Raw genomic sequence first — 17,184 nt, 5'->3', positions numbered from 1 at the left:
TCAGCAATTAAAATACATAATAGGTGGCTCACTCCTGTAATCCCAGCACTTTGGGAGGCCGAGGCGGGCGGATCACGAGGTCAGGAGTTTGAGACCAGCCTGGCCAACATGGTGAAACCCCGACTCTACTAAAAATACAAAAATTAGCCGGGCGTGGTGGCGCACTCCTGTAATCCCAGCTACTCATGAGGCTGAGGCAGAAGAATCGCTTGAACCCGGGAGGCGGAGCTTGCAGTGAGCCGACGTCGCTACACTGCCCCCCAGAGCGAGACTCCGTCTCATAAAAAAAAAAAAAAACCCATAATGTTTAATACGGTATTTTAAAAAATACATAAAAACGTTTATATAGGGTGCACAAGTTCCCTTTTGCCTAAGACTTCAACGTGGCTCAGCGGGGCACTAGTACTATACAGTCGCAGGTTCTAGTCTCCTCCTGGGGCCCGGAGCAGCCCCCAAGGAAAGGCCTTCCCTAGGAAGAAGTAGCCCTTCAGCCCAGCCTTGAAGAAGGAGCTGAATCAAACCAAGGCAGGACGATGAGGCGTGGCGTGTACGGACAGGGAAGAAGAAACAGCAAATATTTGAGTCCAAGATGCCTGGAGGGAAAAGAATTAGAGGACTATTTGGGGAAATGGTCTTGGCAACACGGTTCTAGGCAGGTACCACGATCATATAGGGACCCTGTAGAATTTTAAGTAGGGAGGCAAGCGCCCAGGTTTGTTTCTTATGCGGAAAGTGCTGAACAAGGGACAGACTGAAGAGGTTAGTTCTGGATCCAGGTAAACCGTTTATGAGGCTAACGCACTAGCTGAATGAGGGATGACAGCATCCCACCTAGACAGGTGCAGACAGATTCCCGAGGTCCAGGTTCGGCCTTCAGTTTCTCCGCTGAAACGCTGAGGATGGGGGGGCACCCGGGTCTCTGCCCTGCAAACGGGGCCGCCGCAGGGTTCCCTTGGCGGGGCCGGTGCCCCGGGGAGCGCGCAGGACGCGCCCGCCTTCAGCCGGGGGCCTGGGCGAGCGGGGCGGGGCGGGCCCGCGGGTGCCCTGACCGGCTCACCGCCCAATCGCTGCGGGCCCGCCGAGCCCCGGGGGGCTGGGGCCGCCGCCGCCGCCAGAACGTGCCGCGGCTGCGCCAACGCGCGAACGCCGGGCAGGGCGGCGGGCGCGCTCAGTCTGGCGGCGGCTGCCGTGAGCTGACGGACGTGCCGGGAACGCCGCAGCAGCCCGCGCCGCCCGCAGCCTAGCCGACCCGCGCCGCCCGGGCCTCGCCCGCCCGTCTGCCCGCCATGGTGTCATGGATCATCTCCAGGCTGGTGGTGTAAGTGGACTTCTCCCCCGCGCCCCTCCGTCCCCTCCCTCCCCGCCCCCGGCCCCGGGCTGCGCGCGCCCCTGCAGAGCCCGGCCCCAGTGGCTCGGACTATTAATACCCGGCGCAGCTAAATTTAGCAGGTACAGTAGCCGCTGAGGACGCCTGCGGGCTGACGGGCGGCGCAGGACGCGGCTGCTGCCCAGGAGGCAGCAGGCGCCGGCGCCCGCTTGCGGGGAGCTGGGCCGGGACTGCGAGGGCTGGGGCGCTCGGGGGTTCCGTGGGGGCTGCGTCTTGCCGCGCCCCGGCCGCTTTGTTCCCCAGCTCGGTTGATTTGCAGAGGCCCCGAATGGGCGCGCCGCGGGGACACGCGTCTCTCTCCTTTGGGAGAAATGTGCGGTCGCCGGGCGCCGCGCCCCGCCGTCCCAGCTTTTGTCAGGTGGAAAGGACAGCGCTGACGAACCAGGGGCGCTGCCTGGAGGGTCAGCGCGGAACGGGTGGAGAGGCAGAGGCGGGGCTCCCAGTGGGGTTGGAAAAATCCTCCTTTTTAGATGTCTGCATCGACAGCGGCAAAGGCAGGTGGGACATGGGAAGACGCATGTGAATCTTGGAGTAAACGCCTGGAGCCCCCGGCTCCGACTCCTTTTGCAGGGGATTGAGAGACAGGGGCAGGTACCTCCAGGAGTGCACGTGAAATTTTCAAGTGACAGCCACCCGCATGGTGGCGATGACACCTCCCAAGCCTTGCCGGAGAGCGCAGTCATCTGGGGTGAGGTCTGTGTGAAGTCATTGGGGGTGGGCGTGGGGGCCGATTTTCTCTTTCAAGCCCCAGGACCCGTAGATGTTTGAAGAGCTTCCCCGGTGGATTTATTCTCCTTTGGAGATAGACGTGGCTGTTCCAAGTCCCTGTTCTTCCCTAACCGTCCTGGCCTGAGTCAGAACAGATTTGCCACCTGCTCTAGCTAGCAGGGGCTGAAATGGGTGTGGGGAGTCTAAGGCGGGGAGGAGGGTGGCCCGTACCTCGGGCTTTTTCTTTGTCTGAGAACTCGGGGCTCTGGATCCCAGTGATTGTGCACCATCACTCTCCACGTTTTGAAACACCTCCCATCTCCCTTCCCTTCTTTACTGATTTTCCCTTCCGAAGTGGATCTCAGCATTATCTCCCGCCACCATTCAGGGCTTTCTTCCCAAAGCCAGTGTCTGTGCCTTTCAGCCCCCAAGTCATTCCGTGAAGGCCTCTCCACAGCTGTTCCTGACTGCGGGGGGTTTGCGCTGCACCTTGAGGTGGCATGTTAAATATTTAGAAGATTTCTGCCGGCAAAGCCTACATGAATAATAAGGGAAGTGGCTGACACGCCTTGCCCTGCCTCATGCCTGACCAACACTGTCTTGCCTTCAGGGTGGTGTTTCCTCTCTGGGATCCATATTGCCAGTGGCTTCTGGGGAGCCCTCAGGGTGGGGCTGGAGAGTTGAGCTGGCCTGGCTGGTGGGCTCTCTGTAGGTCCTGCTGGGCTGGGAGTGAGGGCATCTGGTCCTGGGTCATGTGACTATCATTAGTTTTATTAGCACCTCCCTCACCCCTGCCCTTTTTTCCTTTTTTTTTTTTTTTTTTTTTTTGAGACTGAGTCTCGTTCTGTCGTCCAGGCTGGAGAGTGCAGTGGCACAGTCTCGGCTCACTGAAGCCTCTGCCTCTTGGGTTCAAGCGATTCTCCTGCCTCAGCCTCCCGAGTAGCTGGGATTACAAGCGCCCGCCACCACGCCCAGCTAATTTTTGTATTTTTAGTAGAGACGGGGTTTCATCATGTTGGCCAGCCTGGTCTTGAACTCCTGACCTAGTGATCTGCCGGCTTCGGCCTCCCAAAGTTCTGGGATTACAGGCATGAGCTACCGTGCCCGGCCCCTCCCCCTTTTTTACAATGGGCAACTGATGGGGGTAGAGAGGAGAGGCATATATTTGGGAGGTGTCTCAAGGATGTGCTGTTGCTTTCTAAAACAACCACACTCCCTAGAACCGAGACTTCAGAGAATTTAAATGAACAGCATTCTGTGGCCCAAGGAGAGTTGATGGGATTTGCGATTGTTACTTCCACTATCAAAACCAAAAGGTCAGGGATACCACTTATCCCCCAGTCCCTAATTCCCTGTAGAAACCCAGCATAGGCCGGGCGCGGTGGCTCACGCTTGTAATCCCAGCACTTTGGGAGGCCGAGGCGGGCGGATCACGAGGTCAGGAGATCGAGACCATGGTGAAACCCCGTCTCTACTAAAAATACAAAAAAATTAGCCGGGCGTGGTGGCGGGCGCCTGTAGTCCCAGCTGCTCGGAGAGGCTGAGGCGGGAGAATGGCGTGAACCCGGGAGGCGGAGCTTGCAGTGAGCCGAGATTGCGCCACTGCACTCCAGCCTGGGCGACAGAGCGAGACTCCGTCTCAAAAAAAAAAAAAAAAAAGAAACCCAGCATAAGCATATTGATTATGAGTTATGAACATCATTTTTAATAAACAATACCTGTTCCATGAAGACAATATTTGTTAATTACAGGAAAATTAGAAAAGATAAACTGAAAATCATCCACATTTCCACCACACAGAGATAACTAAGAATAATGATGGAGGGCATATTCTTCAAGAAATTTTCCTGTATGCATATATGTACATATATTTGTCATTCAAGGATATTATTGATTCAGCCCAATATTCTACACTCCACATACCTTGAGGAACTTCTTATCAAGAGGGGGAATACTGTGTTTGGAGTCAGAACACCCGTGGTTCAAATCCCAGTTTTGCCTCTTCCCAGAAGATCCCAGTTCACAACTCAGATCACAGCAGATGCTAGTCCACAGCTAGTTAACCTCATGTTGCTGTTGCAAAGATTTCCATGACACTTGATATATAAATTGCCAAGCACCACGGAGAGCACTAAATCAATGATGAGTCCCTCCTTCTGTCCTCCCCAGGAACCCAGTGAGAGGGGCTCTCAGACTTAATTTAATCCTGCGGTTTTCAAACCGGGTTCCCCGAGGGCCACCCAGCCTGAGCAGATGGGCTCTGGGCTCCTCATCCCTGATTCAACCCAAGCAGTTCCCTTTTTGTTTGTCTTATATATTGGGGTTCCAGATAAAATACAATTCAGAAAAATATATGTGTTTTACTGCTAATAAAAACAACTGATCTAGCCCTCCCCCTCATCTGTAAAACTGCAGAGGAAATATGCCTTGCTCAGGGACACAAGATGAGCTGGTAAAGAAAACATGCTCTGGATTTTTAGTCCAGTCCAGTGCTTTTTCCACCTTCACTCCCCACTGAGAAAAACTGATCTCTTTCAAGCTCCCTAGACCTCTGGTATGGGAGCATCCTATGATTTTATCCATGAGTCACGTTTTGTGTAACCAATCTTTTCATGGTTTTGTAAGCCTCTGTCACATCAAAGAACACGTAAGGAAGACCTATCACTGTGTTCTGAGGCTAGAGAGGGAGTGTCTTCCTGTCTTTGTGTGCTCCCAACCATCCGACCAGAGGTATCACGACAAGCTGATGGCCTCCAGGGACAGCCAGCCAGTGCTCACGGTTGTCTCTGTTGCTACTGGCCGTGAGCATTTTGAAGAAAGCGATTATGGCTTGTTTCCCTTTACAACCCCTTTTCCCCTGCCATGGGTCTTTCACGAAGTACCTGGCACCTGAATGCACTGAGTGAAGGTTGGTTGTGTTGAAGGAAATCCCAGGCCCTGGGGACAAGCAGAGTGGCTGGCTAGTGCTGTCCGCTGGGGATGGAGGTCAGCAGGCATCAAGACAGGCTTGTGCCCACGGGTGAGGCTCTTAGAGTGAGGACCAGTTTGAGATGCTTCTTTCTTGCCAGCTCTCTTTCTCCTAACTTCCTTGGGTCAGCCTGTAAAGAATTAAGGAAGAGATACTCAGTGCAATAGCACTCAGAACCTGGTTGATACCTTCATGGGACACAGGGGCTTATTTAGGACTTGCCTGCTTGCCTGCTTTCATTTTCTTTACACTCAACTCAAGGCCTAGGCATGAATGAATTTCAAACTGAGGAGAGCATGTTTTTGTGCACCCTTTTGGATGGGGGGACACCAACGTTGCTCTGTGACTTCTTGGAAGAATATGCCATTTTTGAAGCATTATTCTAAGGAGCAGGTATTGCCTTGTCTTGGCCAAGGCCCAGAACGTTGGCTGAAAGGATCAAGAGCTTCTCACCCCTTATGGGATTAGTAGACTAAAACCCCAACTCACTACATGGGGAAAAGAGAGTTCTAAGTCCACAAAATTTTCCGAATAACTAATGGCTGTGCAGAAAACATTTTATTTCCACATTGCACATTTTAAAAAATATTAGTTTTTAGAAAATACAGTGTGATGATCAAGACAGAGTCTTAGTTTGATGGCTGAAGATCTGGCTAAGTTCTAGGACTGGGATTTGGAGCATGAAGTCTGTCCTGGGTCAGGGATGTGAAAATGGATGGGGCTCGGAGGAATGTGGATTGTCCTCAAGATGTTCCCCAACTGTTGCAAAACAAATGGAAAAAAAAGAAAAGATTGTAAGTCCTTAAATATAAGCTAGCCTTTCTTTGGGGCCTGCTTTTAAAATGTGGTGTGCAGGAAACTGATTCAGTTAATGGAGGGTTCCAGTTGGTTGAGGATTGATTTCCTGGCACCGTGCCGTAGTACACTGTGGGAGCTGGGTAAATGTTTCAGTTGAATTGTGAAAGGAAAGATGTTAGGCTAGTAGGCAACAGACATGTGTTCTAGTCCCAGTGCTGGTCTGACTCACTGTCACAGTCCTAAGGGCAACTCCCATCCACCTGGGCCAGCTCCCTGTCTAAGAGACAGGTTTTTGGCCACAGTCACCTTGCAGGTCCTAAGAGCTCCAAGAGTCAGTGTTCCTCTAGGTCCCTTCCTTCTCCAGCTGGCCTGTATGCATCACGTTTATTTATAAACAGGAGGAGTATCCTCAAGGCAGTGAAAAATATCAGCTTAGATTTCTCCACTGTTGAGCTGCCCTGTTTCTTTGTTTACTAATCCTGCCTGCCTGCTGAGAAGAAGCTTTCATGCACTTCTTCCCACTGTGTCTTATTTGAGGTTAGCTGACAAGTGAGGGTATCACCTAGTTATTACTGGGTCAGTCTCCCCACTTCCTTCTGAAGCCAGCTATCTTTTTTGGAGGGTGTATTATGTCGGGGGAGGAGGAGCCCTGGGGAGAATGAGGGAAGGGGGAGTCAGGTCCTCTTTGGCCACTTAGTGAGGCTGTTGTTTTGTGTACGTATGAGTGTTTGTGAGTGAGCGTGTGTGTGTGTGTGTCTGTGTGTGTCTGTGTGTGTGTGTTTCCAGGAAAGTTTGGGAGGCTAGGGAAAGGAGAGACATGGCAGTGCAGCAGCCATAGCATGTGGCACCTTTGGAATTTCACTGCCAGGGATGAGCCACACACATGCCCAGCTGGTTACCAGAATTCTTAGTCTAGGGGTGTTTTTCCAACCCCCAACAAGAAGTAAGGGGCGGGTGCAGTTGGGCACTAAGGATGTTTTCCTCTCGATTCTGGGCCTTGGGAAGGGAATTGGGATTCTTGAGGAACTAGAAGTTGGATCATTATATTCAGAGTATTTATTCTGAATTTTCAGATCTCATCTGTCTTTATACAGAAGCACATTATTTTCACTTTGGGTTTTTTAAGTCACACTGGGGCTTCCGTGGGAATACAGGGAAAAAGGAAATATAGATTGAGGACCAACTATTTGGCACACAGTAGGGATTTCAGAAGGAATCTTGAAAGGTAATTTGGTATAGGCCTTCAAGCATGCGTGGGTACCCAGACCAGGATGGCAAGTGAGGTTCAGCTCTTATGATTAATGTGAGACTGCCTAGGACACTGTCTTGAGGAGCAAGAAGCTGAGTTAGGCTTAGTGGGGAAGGAGTTCCAAGAGTGCTTTATGCAGGGAAGATGGCAATGGGGCACATGTATTGGTTCAGTATTTGCTCTTCCACTCTTAGCTCATTCCTGATCAGAAAAGGTCTGCCCCATTGTCAGATTTATTAGATTAGTAAACAGAGAGCATCTGTTATTTGAGTTAACATCTCCTCCTGACGTCCCATCTCTCTCTCTCCCGGTGGCCTTGTCAGTCATCTGGCAGTTCTAGGACAAAGGTGCCTCCTGTTGCCACTGTAGGGAGCTGTCCAGCCTAGAGGCTGTCTTGCCCTTCTTTTTCCTCTTAGGACTATCATGCATAGCTACACTACATTCCCCGCCCCCCCACCTTTTTTTTTTTCCTGTCACTGATCACAGCTCAGTTAAAGTCTGCCTTAGGCATTCTCCTGCATACTTATGTGTGTATATCCTTTCCCCCTCTTTGTAGGGGACTCTGGATAGTACTTTGGGCTGCAAAACTAGTTTTCCATTCCCTTCTGGTAACATGCTCCATCCTGTCTCCCTCCACTCAGCCACAGAAGTCAGCATGTGACCCAGGGCTAGATGTGCATTTCCCTGGGCACGGATATTGGTCCAGAGGTGGGCAGGTGACCCAAACTGAGATCCTTCCCCAGGGTTTCTTGATTTGGAGCTGAGGGAGAATAGCCTTGCCTATGGGGCCCAGAGTTGGAAAGATATGAAGTTAGGGCTGAGGCATCTAAAGCACCTGGCATACATGGAGAAAGTCCATGAGCAAAAGTGAAGAATACAGCAAAGCAAAAATAAATGGAGATGAGACTTGGGTGAGAGAAAGAGGCTGGCACAAGAGAGTCTTGGTTCTGGTTGCTCGGGCCCCAGTTCCTGCAGCTGCTGTTTTGATGCCATGAGCTGTCCCATATCCTAGAATGAAAACTTTAAATGATGCTTATAACCAATTAAATATTTGTTGTTAGGATGAACTGGGGTATGCTGCAGGAACAACTCCCAAATCCCAGTGGCTCAAGAAAACAAAGGTTTATTTCTTGCTTTCTGCTGCCTGTTCACTGTGGGTTGGCAGGGGTACTCTGCTCATCGCATTCACTCAGAGTCCCAGGCTGACTGGATTTCCTTTGTCTTATCATTATAAGACATCAGGATTCTGGCTGGGCATGGTGACTCACTGTGTAATCCCAGCACTTTGGGAGGCAGAGGTGGACAGATCACTTGAGCCCAGGAGTTTGAGACCAGTCTGGGCAACATGGCAAAACCCCATCTCTCCAAAAAATACAAAAATTAGCTGGGCGTGGTGGTGTGCACCTGTGGTCCCAGCTACTTGGAGGATGAGGTGGAAGGATCACTTGAGCCTGGCAGCTGGAGGTTGCAGTGAGCTGAGATCATGCCACTGCGCTGAGCCTGAACAACAGAGTGAGACCCTGTCTCAAAACACACACACACACACACACACACACACACACACACCAGGATTCACTGTGGTAGGGAGAGAAAAATAGAGAGTCACATACTGGCTCATAAGTACCTGCATTTGGAGATGATAACGTGCCATTTCTGCTCACATGTCATTGGCCAAACCTGAATTCAAGTGGATGGGGAATTACACTCTTCACTAAAGAACAGCCCTGATGACCACCATATATATTGAATGAATGACTCCTAACCAGCTTTGCAAACCTAGAAATGTCCTTGGCATAATATGGTATTGTGCAGCTGGGAGAATCCTGACATACTGCTTGAATCTCTACACTAGAAATATCTCTCTCACTTCCCTTTTAGTCCCTTTATTCTGTTTGTGAGTCAAGAAAGGAGGTCTTAAGTCTGAGGAGAAATTAGCAATTACAAAGAACCGATGCCATTCCATAGCTAAAGCCTTGGAAGGTGCCCTCTGGCTTTTACTACACTCTCCATATGTGTCTCTACCTTTCTCCACAAAGCCTCCCTTAGGTCCCCTAACCAAGAAAGATTTCTGTCCTCTGGAGCCCCAGAGTGGCATTGTCACTTCGTTCCTGGTGCTATGGTGGTCTGTGCATTGATATCCCCTTACAGACCACATCTGCTTTGTCTCCCTCACAGTTTCTCATATGCAGTAGGTGCCCAGCGAGTGCGTGTTGGATGGTGAATGAGTCAGGACCTCAATCCTCAGAGTGTGATCTGTGCACCAGCAGCATTGGCATTACTGGAGTAGTTAGGAATGCAGAGTCCCAGGCCTAGTGAATCTGCATTTTAACAAGATCCCCATAAAGCCTGAGAAGGGCTGAATCAGGAGACAGGGTGCCATCATGTCCCCTGTGAATTGAAAATAGATGCACTTGCCTGAGATCCTCATTATTGGCTGTGGACCTGGGACCTGGGATTCAATTGCAGGCCACCATTTGTGCTAGACTGTCGTTCATGCTTTCTGGTTCTGAGAGGTTCTGACCCCAACTTTTTATGAGTTCTAAATAGCATACCTGGACTCTGTCAACCCAGTGCCCAACCAAGAATCTTTTGTTATGGACAGGGGGCAGGGAAGTACTGGGTAGAAGTACTGGGTAGTTCCCTGGCAAAGGCCCCACCCTCAAGCCTGGAAACTGTGGCCCTAAATGAGAATAGTTATCCCTGTTTTCCTGCCCAAACGTTGCTTTTTCCAAAACCACTCTGGCCCACCACACCCTGCGTCCTGTATCCATAAAAACCCCAAACTCCACTGGCAGAGAAGCAGAGTGGCATGGCAGAGGAGAGAAGAGAAGCATCTGAACATTGAGAGGCGTTCGGCCAGGGATGGCCGCACTCCAGGGGAAGATTATCTTCCCACTGTCTGTATCCCCTTTCCAGCTCCCCATCTCGCTGAGAGCCACCTCTATCACTCAATAAAATCTTCACATTCACCATCCTTCTGTGTGACCGGATTCTTCCAGGATGCCGGGTTCTTCCTGGAACCCAGATACCAAGAGGGCAGGGTGTAAAAGACTGTCACCCTAACTCTCCACTGAGCTGGTTAACAGCCATCTGCAGATGGCAACTGCTAAAACAGCATTAATTGTAACACACCCCTAGACGCTGCCATGGGACCAGAGCCCAAAAGTGCTCACCCCAGCCCTGGCACCTGCTCACCTGCATGCTTCCCTTCCTACAAGGGGTTTGAGCACTGCAGGCCGAAAAAGCAAGCCACACCCCTGTCACAAGTCCCACAGAGGGGTCAAGGGAGCCCTCCTGTCTCACTTTCTTTTTTCTTTCTTTTCTTTTTTAAGACGGAGTCTTACTCTGTCGCCAGGCTGGAGTGCAGTGGCACCATCTTGGCTCACTGCAATCTCCACCTCCCGGGTTCAAGCAGTTCCCCTGCCTCAGTCTCCCGAGTAGCTGGGACTACAGGTGCCCGCCACCACACCCAGCTAATTTTTTGTATTTTAGTAGAGACGGGGTTTCACCATGTTGGCCAGGATGGTCTCGATCTCCTGACCTCGTGATTCCTCACCTCGGCCTCCCAAAGTGCTGGGATTACAGGCATGAGCCACTGGGCCTAGCCTCCTGTCTTACTTTCACAGATGGGCTCCCTAATTGTGATCAGTGTAAAATTGTCTTGTCACAACTGGGGCTTAGACTGCCAAAGCTAGGCCTGTCAGACAGAATATTGGGCTGAGTGGGTCACACTGCTCAGAGGAGAGTGAATACAACCTGCCTTGAGAAGGAGGCTAGTGAGCCTGGCCAGCTGATCCTGGAGATTCACGCTGGATTTCCAAGAACATGCAAGGACTTTTTCTCATGAGCACATGAGGTTGAGAACCACGAGTCCACACGTGCCCCTCCTGAGGGAGTTGCAGGATCCAGCAGGATCTGTGCACACTTCAGGCTGTGTGTTGTGGAATCCAGGCTCTCAGCAAGTTCTCCTAACTCTGCCTTCAAAATACTCGCCTGTCTACCCATGACTCCCACCTCCACCACTGCCACCCTGCTCCAACCAAATACTGTTGCTCTCCTGGAACATTGAAAACCCTCCTGACTGTTTTCTCTGCTTCTATTCCTGTCCCTCCAGTGATCTCATTAAAATGTAAGATAGGGCCGGGCATGATGGCTCACGCCTGTAATCCCAGCACTTTGAAAGGCCGAGGCGGGCAGATCATGAGATCAGGAGATCGAGACCACCCTGGCTAACACGGTGAAACCCTGTCTCCACTAAAAATACAAAAAATTAGCCGAGGGTGGTGGCGGGCACCTGTAGTCCCAGCTACTCAGGAGGCTGAGGCAGGAGAATGGCGTGAACCCGGGAGGCAGAGCTTGTAGTGAGCCGAAATCGTGACACTGCACTCCAGCCTGGGCAACAGCGAGGCCCCGTCTCCAAAAAAAAAAAAAAAAAAAGTAAGATAGGCCATCTTTCCCCTGCTATTTAAAAACTGCTCCATCTCACTAAGAGTAAAACTCAAACTCCTTACCATTGTCAACAACACTCAACAAGGTCTGGTTCCTGCCCACGCTCTGACCTTACCTTGCAGTGGCCTCCCCTCTCTCACTTGGCTCCAGCCTCCTCACTATTCTTAGAAGGTGGCAAGCTTGTCCCATCCAGCAGCCTTTGCACATACATATATTAATAATATATATTATTTCTATAATAGAGCTACCAGTTAGAGACCTTAGAATAAGTCTTTTTTAAAATGAAAAAAGAAATAAAGCAAAGAATTGAAAATATAAGAAAACAGCATATCCTTGGGGAGGGAAATAGGCCCATGTGGAAAAGAAGCACTTCTGGAAGTAAAAAAGTTGACATGAAAAATCCAATGAATAGGTTAAAACAGTGAAGGACTAAATGCCAAGAAGGTGATGTTTTTCACACTGCGTCTTAGAGCTAGAAGGAGTCTTGGTGATGTCGTGCCCTTGTTCAACAGACAAGGAAGATGGGAACCCACAGAGATAGGTGATCTGTCAAAATCACTAGCCTGATTGGCTAGGCCAAGACTTAAGGCCAGGTGTCCACGTTCTGAAAATGTTTTAATGTGAGAAAGAGAGTAAGCTTGTTTTATATGGTTAGAGAATTGGACTAGAACCAGTGGGTGGCTAGAAGATAAATTTTTGGCTTGTTGGAGGGAAAAGGTTTCCAGTAGTTTGCACTGACAGCACTGGGCTGCCTTGTGAGGCAGGGAGCTCCTGGCTTCCAACCCTAAAACTGTCCAACCCTAAAACTTTAAGATTTTTTTCTTTTTTTTTTTTTTGAGATGGAGTTTTACTCTTGTCGCCCAGGCTGGAGTGCAATGGCGTGATCTTGGCTCACTGCAACCTCCGCCTCCCGGGTTCAGGCGATTCTCCTGCCTCAGTCTCCTGAGTAGCTGGGATTACAGGCACGCACCACCATGCCTGGCTAATTGTGTATTTTTAGTAGAGATGGGGTTTCACCATTTTGGTCAGGCTGGTCTTGAACTCCTAACCTCAGGTGATCTGCCTGACTTGGCACCCCAAAGTGCTGGGATTACAGGCATGAGCCACTGTGCCTGACTAAAACTTTATGATTTTAATCTTTTTCCTTATACTGGTTGAGGAAGAGAGAGAAAAGAGCTATTAAAAATATTTCCTTTTTCAGTGATTAGGACTTCTATCCTTGCTCAAGATTGATTGATTGATTCATAGCTTGGTCAATTTATTCATTGATGTACTGCTCATTTTTTTGACCATTTGATGCCTGCCAGGCACCAGGGATATAAAGACGAATAAGTTCTGATTCCATCTTTGAGAAGTTTATGAGGTCACATAGCCAGTCACTGGGAAACTGGGACTTGAATTCAAGTGTCCCTCTGCCTGCCCAGTGCTGTTTCCATTGGGTGGATATTTTGTGGGTGTGTGTGAATGACTTGTCTGGTTTTGGTTGGAAATTGTAGGGATAAGCCCTTTCAGCAGGGGAAGTGGTACATCTTACATATGAAGGAATTAAACCACTGCTTTGTCTTCCTACTGGGGGGACACTGTGGCATCCAATGTTGGAGAGAAGAGAAGGCAGAGGACAGGGTGTGCTAAGTGGAAAACAATCTGAGACGAAGAGGTGAGCGAAGTCAAGCATCCTTTCCCACTGTATTAGTCTATGATTGCTGCTGTAACAGGTAACCATGAATTTAGTGGTTTAAAACAACAGAGGTTTATTCTCTCACAGTTCTGGAAGTCAGAAGTCTGAAATGACTCTTTTGGGGCTAAAATCAAGATGTTGGCAAGGCTGGTTCCTTGTGGAAGTTCCAGGGGATGCTCCATTCCTTGCTTCTTCCAGCTTCTGGTGGCTGCTGATATTTCTCGTGGCTGCATTACTCTAGTCTCTGCTTCTGTGATCATACTGTCTTCTGTTCTGCCCTTACATCTTCCTCTTAGGACACTTGTGATTACATTTAATCACATTTAATCACAAATCAAATAGGGCCCATTTGAATAATCCAGGATAATCTCCCCATCTCAAAATCCTTAATTTAATTCTACCTGCAAAGTCCCTTTTGCCTTATAAGGTAACATTCACGGGTTTTAGGAATTAGGACCTGGATATCTTTGCAGGCCATTACTCAGCTGACCACACCCAAGATCACAGGCCTTACTGCCTCCAGGCTGAGGAGAGTTCATCTAAGAACAACCTAAAGAAAGGGGAAACACACAAGGGAACACTCTGATGTTCTAACGTCTTTATCTTTTTTTTTTTAATTTTTGTTTAAAAGACAGGATCTCACTCTGTTGCCCAGATTGGAGTACAGTGGTGAGATCATAGCTCATTTCAGCCTTGAACTCCTGTCTTCCAGCAATCCTCTTACCTCAGCCTCCCAAGTTGCTGGGATTATAGGTGTGAGCCACTGCACTTGGCTTCTAACATCTTATTTTGTCTCCGTTTCTGGGCTCTCCTTGATTTGCAAAAAGTAATTAATGAGTCAATAGAAAAGACTATTTATAAAGAAAAGGTGGTTAGGGAATAATGGATAATAGTACAGTGAACACTCATTTACTCATCACCAGTTTATGAACTAGAACACTACCTTTACTGTATGAATATACCACAATGTACTTATCAAGCAAACTCTTGATGAATGTTTAGGTTTTTCTAGATTTTTCTTTTGCACTCTCTCGGAAAGAGTGCTGCAGTGAGCATTCTTGTGTGTTTCCTGGGATAACTTTGCACAGGTTTTGTTAGGGTTAGTCTGGCTGAGGCAGAGGATAGTTGCATCTTCTACTTGACCAAATAACATAAATTAAGTTTCCATAGAAAAGGGGGCCTATCCTGGGGCTTTTTATCCTGTGTCATTGATCACTTTGACTGACCCTGCACCAACACCACACTGTTGTAATTACATAGCGTGATGAAAATTCTTGATGTCCGCCTTGGCAAGTGCTCCACCATTTGTTCTTCATAAACTCTTCTCCAAGCCCGTTTTCTTTCAGCAGTGGGTGCGATTCTATTTACACCGTGTCTTTACCATCACTTGATATTCTCACACTTAGAATTTTTGCCAGTCTGATGGGTACCAAGTGGAATCTCTTTATGGATTTAATTTGCATTTTCCTGAACACTCATGAGACTGAGCATCTTTTCATATGTTTATTGGCCATTCATGTTCTCTCTTCTGTGAAGTGCCTGCTCAAGTCTTGCCAGTTTTTCTCTTGTCCTTATCTTATTGATTTGTAGGAGTTCTTTAACTCTTCTGGATGCTAAGCTTCTGTCATTTATGTGTTACGAATGTCTTCTCCCAGTCTGTGATTTATTTTATCATCTTTTTTATAGTCTACGTTGATAAACAGAAGTTCTTAATATTAATGCAATAGATAGCATTTTTTTCGCTTATAGTTTGTGCTTTTTGTGTCCTAGGAAAATAAAATTGTGAAATTATTCGTCCATATTGTTCCTAGCAGTTTTCTAGTTTTTCTGTTCACATTTAATTTCTTAATCTATCTTGAGTTGATTTTTATATATGATGTGAAGCAGCAGTCTAATTTTTTTTCTTTTTTTCTTTTTTCTTCACATGAAAAGCCTGTTTTCCTGGTTCTGTTTATTCAAAAGTTCATGCTTTCTCTTCAGACCTGCAATGCCCAGCCCTGTCATAAAGTGAGTTTCTATAATGTGCAGGCCTGTTTCTGGGCCCTTCTTTCTGTACCATTGAGTAGTTTGTCTGCCTGCCACAGTGCCACGCTGTGTTAGTTACCAGAACTTTATGAAAAGTCTTGATGTCTGTCATGGCAAATTCCCCACCTTGTTCTCCCTCAAGAATGCCTTAGTGCAGTGGTCCCCAGCCTTTTTGGCACCAGGGACTAGTTTCATAGAAGACACTTTTTCCATGGATGGGGGTTGGGGGGGCAGTTTTAGGATGAAACTGTTCCACCTCAGATCATCAGGCATTAGTTAGATTCTCATGAGGAGCTGTGCAACCTAGGTCTCTCGCATGTGCAGTTCACAATAGGATTAGCACTCCTGTGAAAATCTAATGCCGCTGCTGATCTGACGGGAGGCGGAGCTCAGGTGGTAATGCTGCTGCTCACCTCCTGCTGTGCAGCCAGGTTCCTAACAGGCCACGGACCAGTCTCCGTCCCTGTCTGCAGCCTAGGGGTTGGGGGCCCTGCCTTAGTGCTTTCTTCTCCCATAATACATGTTTAGAACTAGCTTAGAGTTATGTGTTATAGCACATACACAAACATACAACTCTGTTGTCATTTTTATTGGACTAGCACTGAATGTATGAAACAATAGAATATTGATGTTCTTTACTTATTTTTGGAGACAGAGTCTGGCTCTGTTGCCAAGGCTGGAGTGCAGTGGCACAATCATGGCCTATTGCAGTCTTGACCTCCTGGGTGCAAGAGGTTCTCCTGCCCTGGCTCAGCCTCCCAGGTAGCTGGGACCACAGGTGTGCACCACTGTGCCTGGCTAATTTTTGAATTTTTTTTGTAGAGACATTGTCTCACTATGTTCTCACTGTTTTGCTCATGCTAGTCTTGAACTCCTGACATTAAGCAATTCTCCCACCTCTGCTTGGCCTCCCAGGTGTGAGGCCTTTTATTTTTTTAGAGACAGCCTCTGACTCTGTTGCCCAGGCTGAAGTGCAGTGGGGAAGTGTACTGCAGCCTCAGACTCCTGAGCTTAAGGGATCCTTCTGGTCTCAGCCTCTCGAGTGGTTAGGACTATAGGTGTGCACCACCACGCCCAGATAATTAAAAAAAAAAAAATTGAGGGCCAGGTGCAGTGATACATGCTTGTAATCCTAGCACTTTGGGAGGCCGAGGCATGTGGATTCCTTGAGCCTAGAAGTTCAAGACCAGCCTGGACAACGTGCTGAAAACCTGTCTCTACCAAAATAAATACAAAAATTAGCCAGGCATGGTGGCACACACCTGTGGTCCCAGTTACCTGGGAGGCTGAGCCAGGGCAGGAGAATCTCTTGCACCCAGGAGGTCAAGAGTAGCTCTGGTCCCAGCTACTCAGGAGGCTGAGGTGGAAGGATTGCTTAAACTCAGGAGGTCAAGGCTGCAGTGAGCTGTGATGGTGCCACTGCATTCCAGCCGGGGTGACAGAGCAAGACTCTGTCAAAAAAACAATTTTTTATTTTTAGAGATAGATTCTGTCTCTGTTGCCCAGGCTGGTCTTGAACTCCTGGCCTCAAGCAATCCCCCCACCTCGGCCTCCCAAAGTGCTGGGGTTACTGACATGAGCCACCATGCCTGGCTAATATTGATGTTCTTAATATGTTTGTTGCACTCCATATATATGGTATCTACCTTTATTTATTTGGGTCTTCTTTAATGACTTTCAATAAGATTTTATAATTTTGCTATAAATGTCATACACATCATTTGTTAGATTTATTCCCAGGTATTTGATATTTGTTGATGCCAGTGTATTTAGTGTCTTCATAAAATTTCATCTCCCAACTGTTGGAAGAATACAACCTTGCTTACCTGTAGATTCTTTTTGGTTTTCCAGATAAATAGTCATGTCATTTGAGAACAGTGTGGCATTGTGCCTTTCTGGTCATTATTCTTTTTTATTTCCCC

At 48.3% G+C, this 17,184-nt stretch overlaps 1 protein-coding gene across 2 annotated transcripts in view; it reads left to right on the top strand.

The window, feature by feature from the left end:
* Positions 1-1,134: 1,134 nt before the first annotated feature.
* Positions 1,135-17,184, top strand: part of REEP1 (receptor accessory protein 1) — a 122,610-nt gene continuing 106,560 nt past the window's right edge. Inside the window, exon 1 of one of the 2 annotated variants that reach the window (XM_030827562.1) lies at positions 1,135-1,318. In XM_030827562.1, the coding sequence (XP_030683422.1) occupies positions 1,287-1,318 (32 nt within the window). In that variant the 5' untranslated portion in view covers positions 1,135-1,286. The remainder of the gene's footprint in view (positions 1,319-17,184) is intronic. The other variant, XM_003268770.3, reaches the window with a different exon arrangement.

This window comes from Nomascus leucogenys, chromosome 14, assembly GCF_006542625.1.
Source record: "Nomascus leucogenys isolate Asia chromosome 14, Asia_NLE_v1, whole genome shotgun sequence".
NCBI lineage: Eukaryota > Metazoa > Chordata > Mammalia > Primates > Hylobatidae > Nomascus > Nomascus leucogenys.
This window is presented reverse-complemented; position numbering and strand designations above follow the sequence as displayed.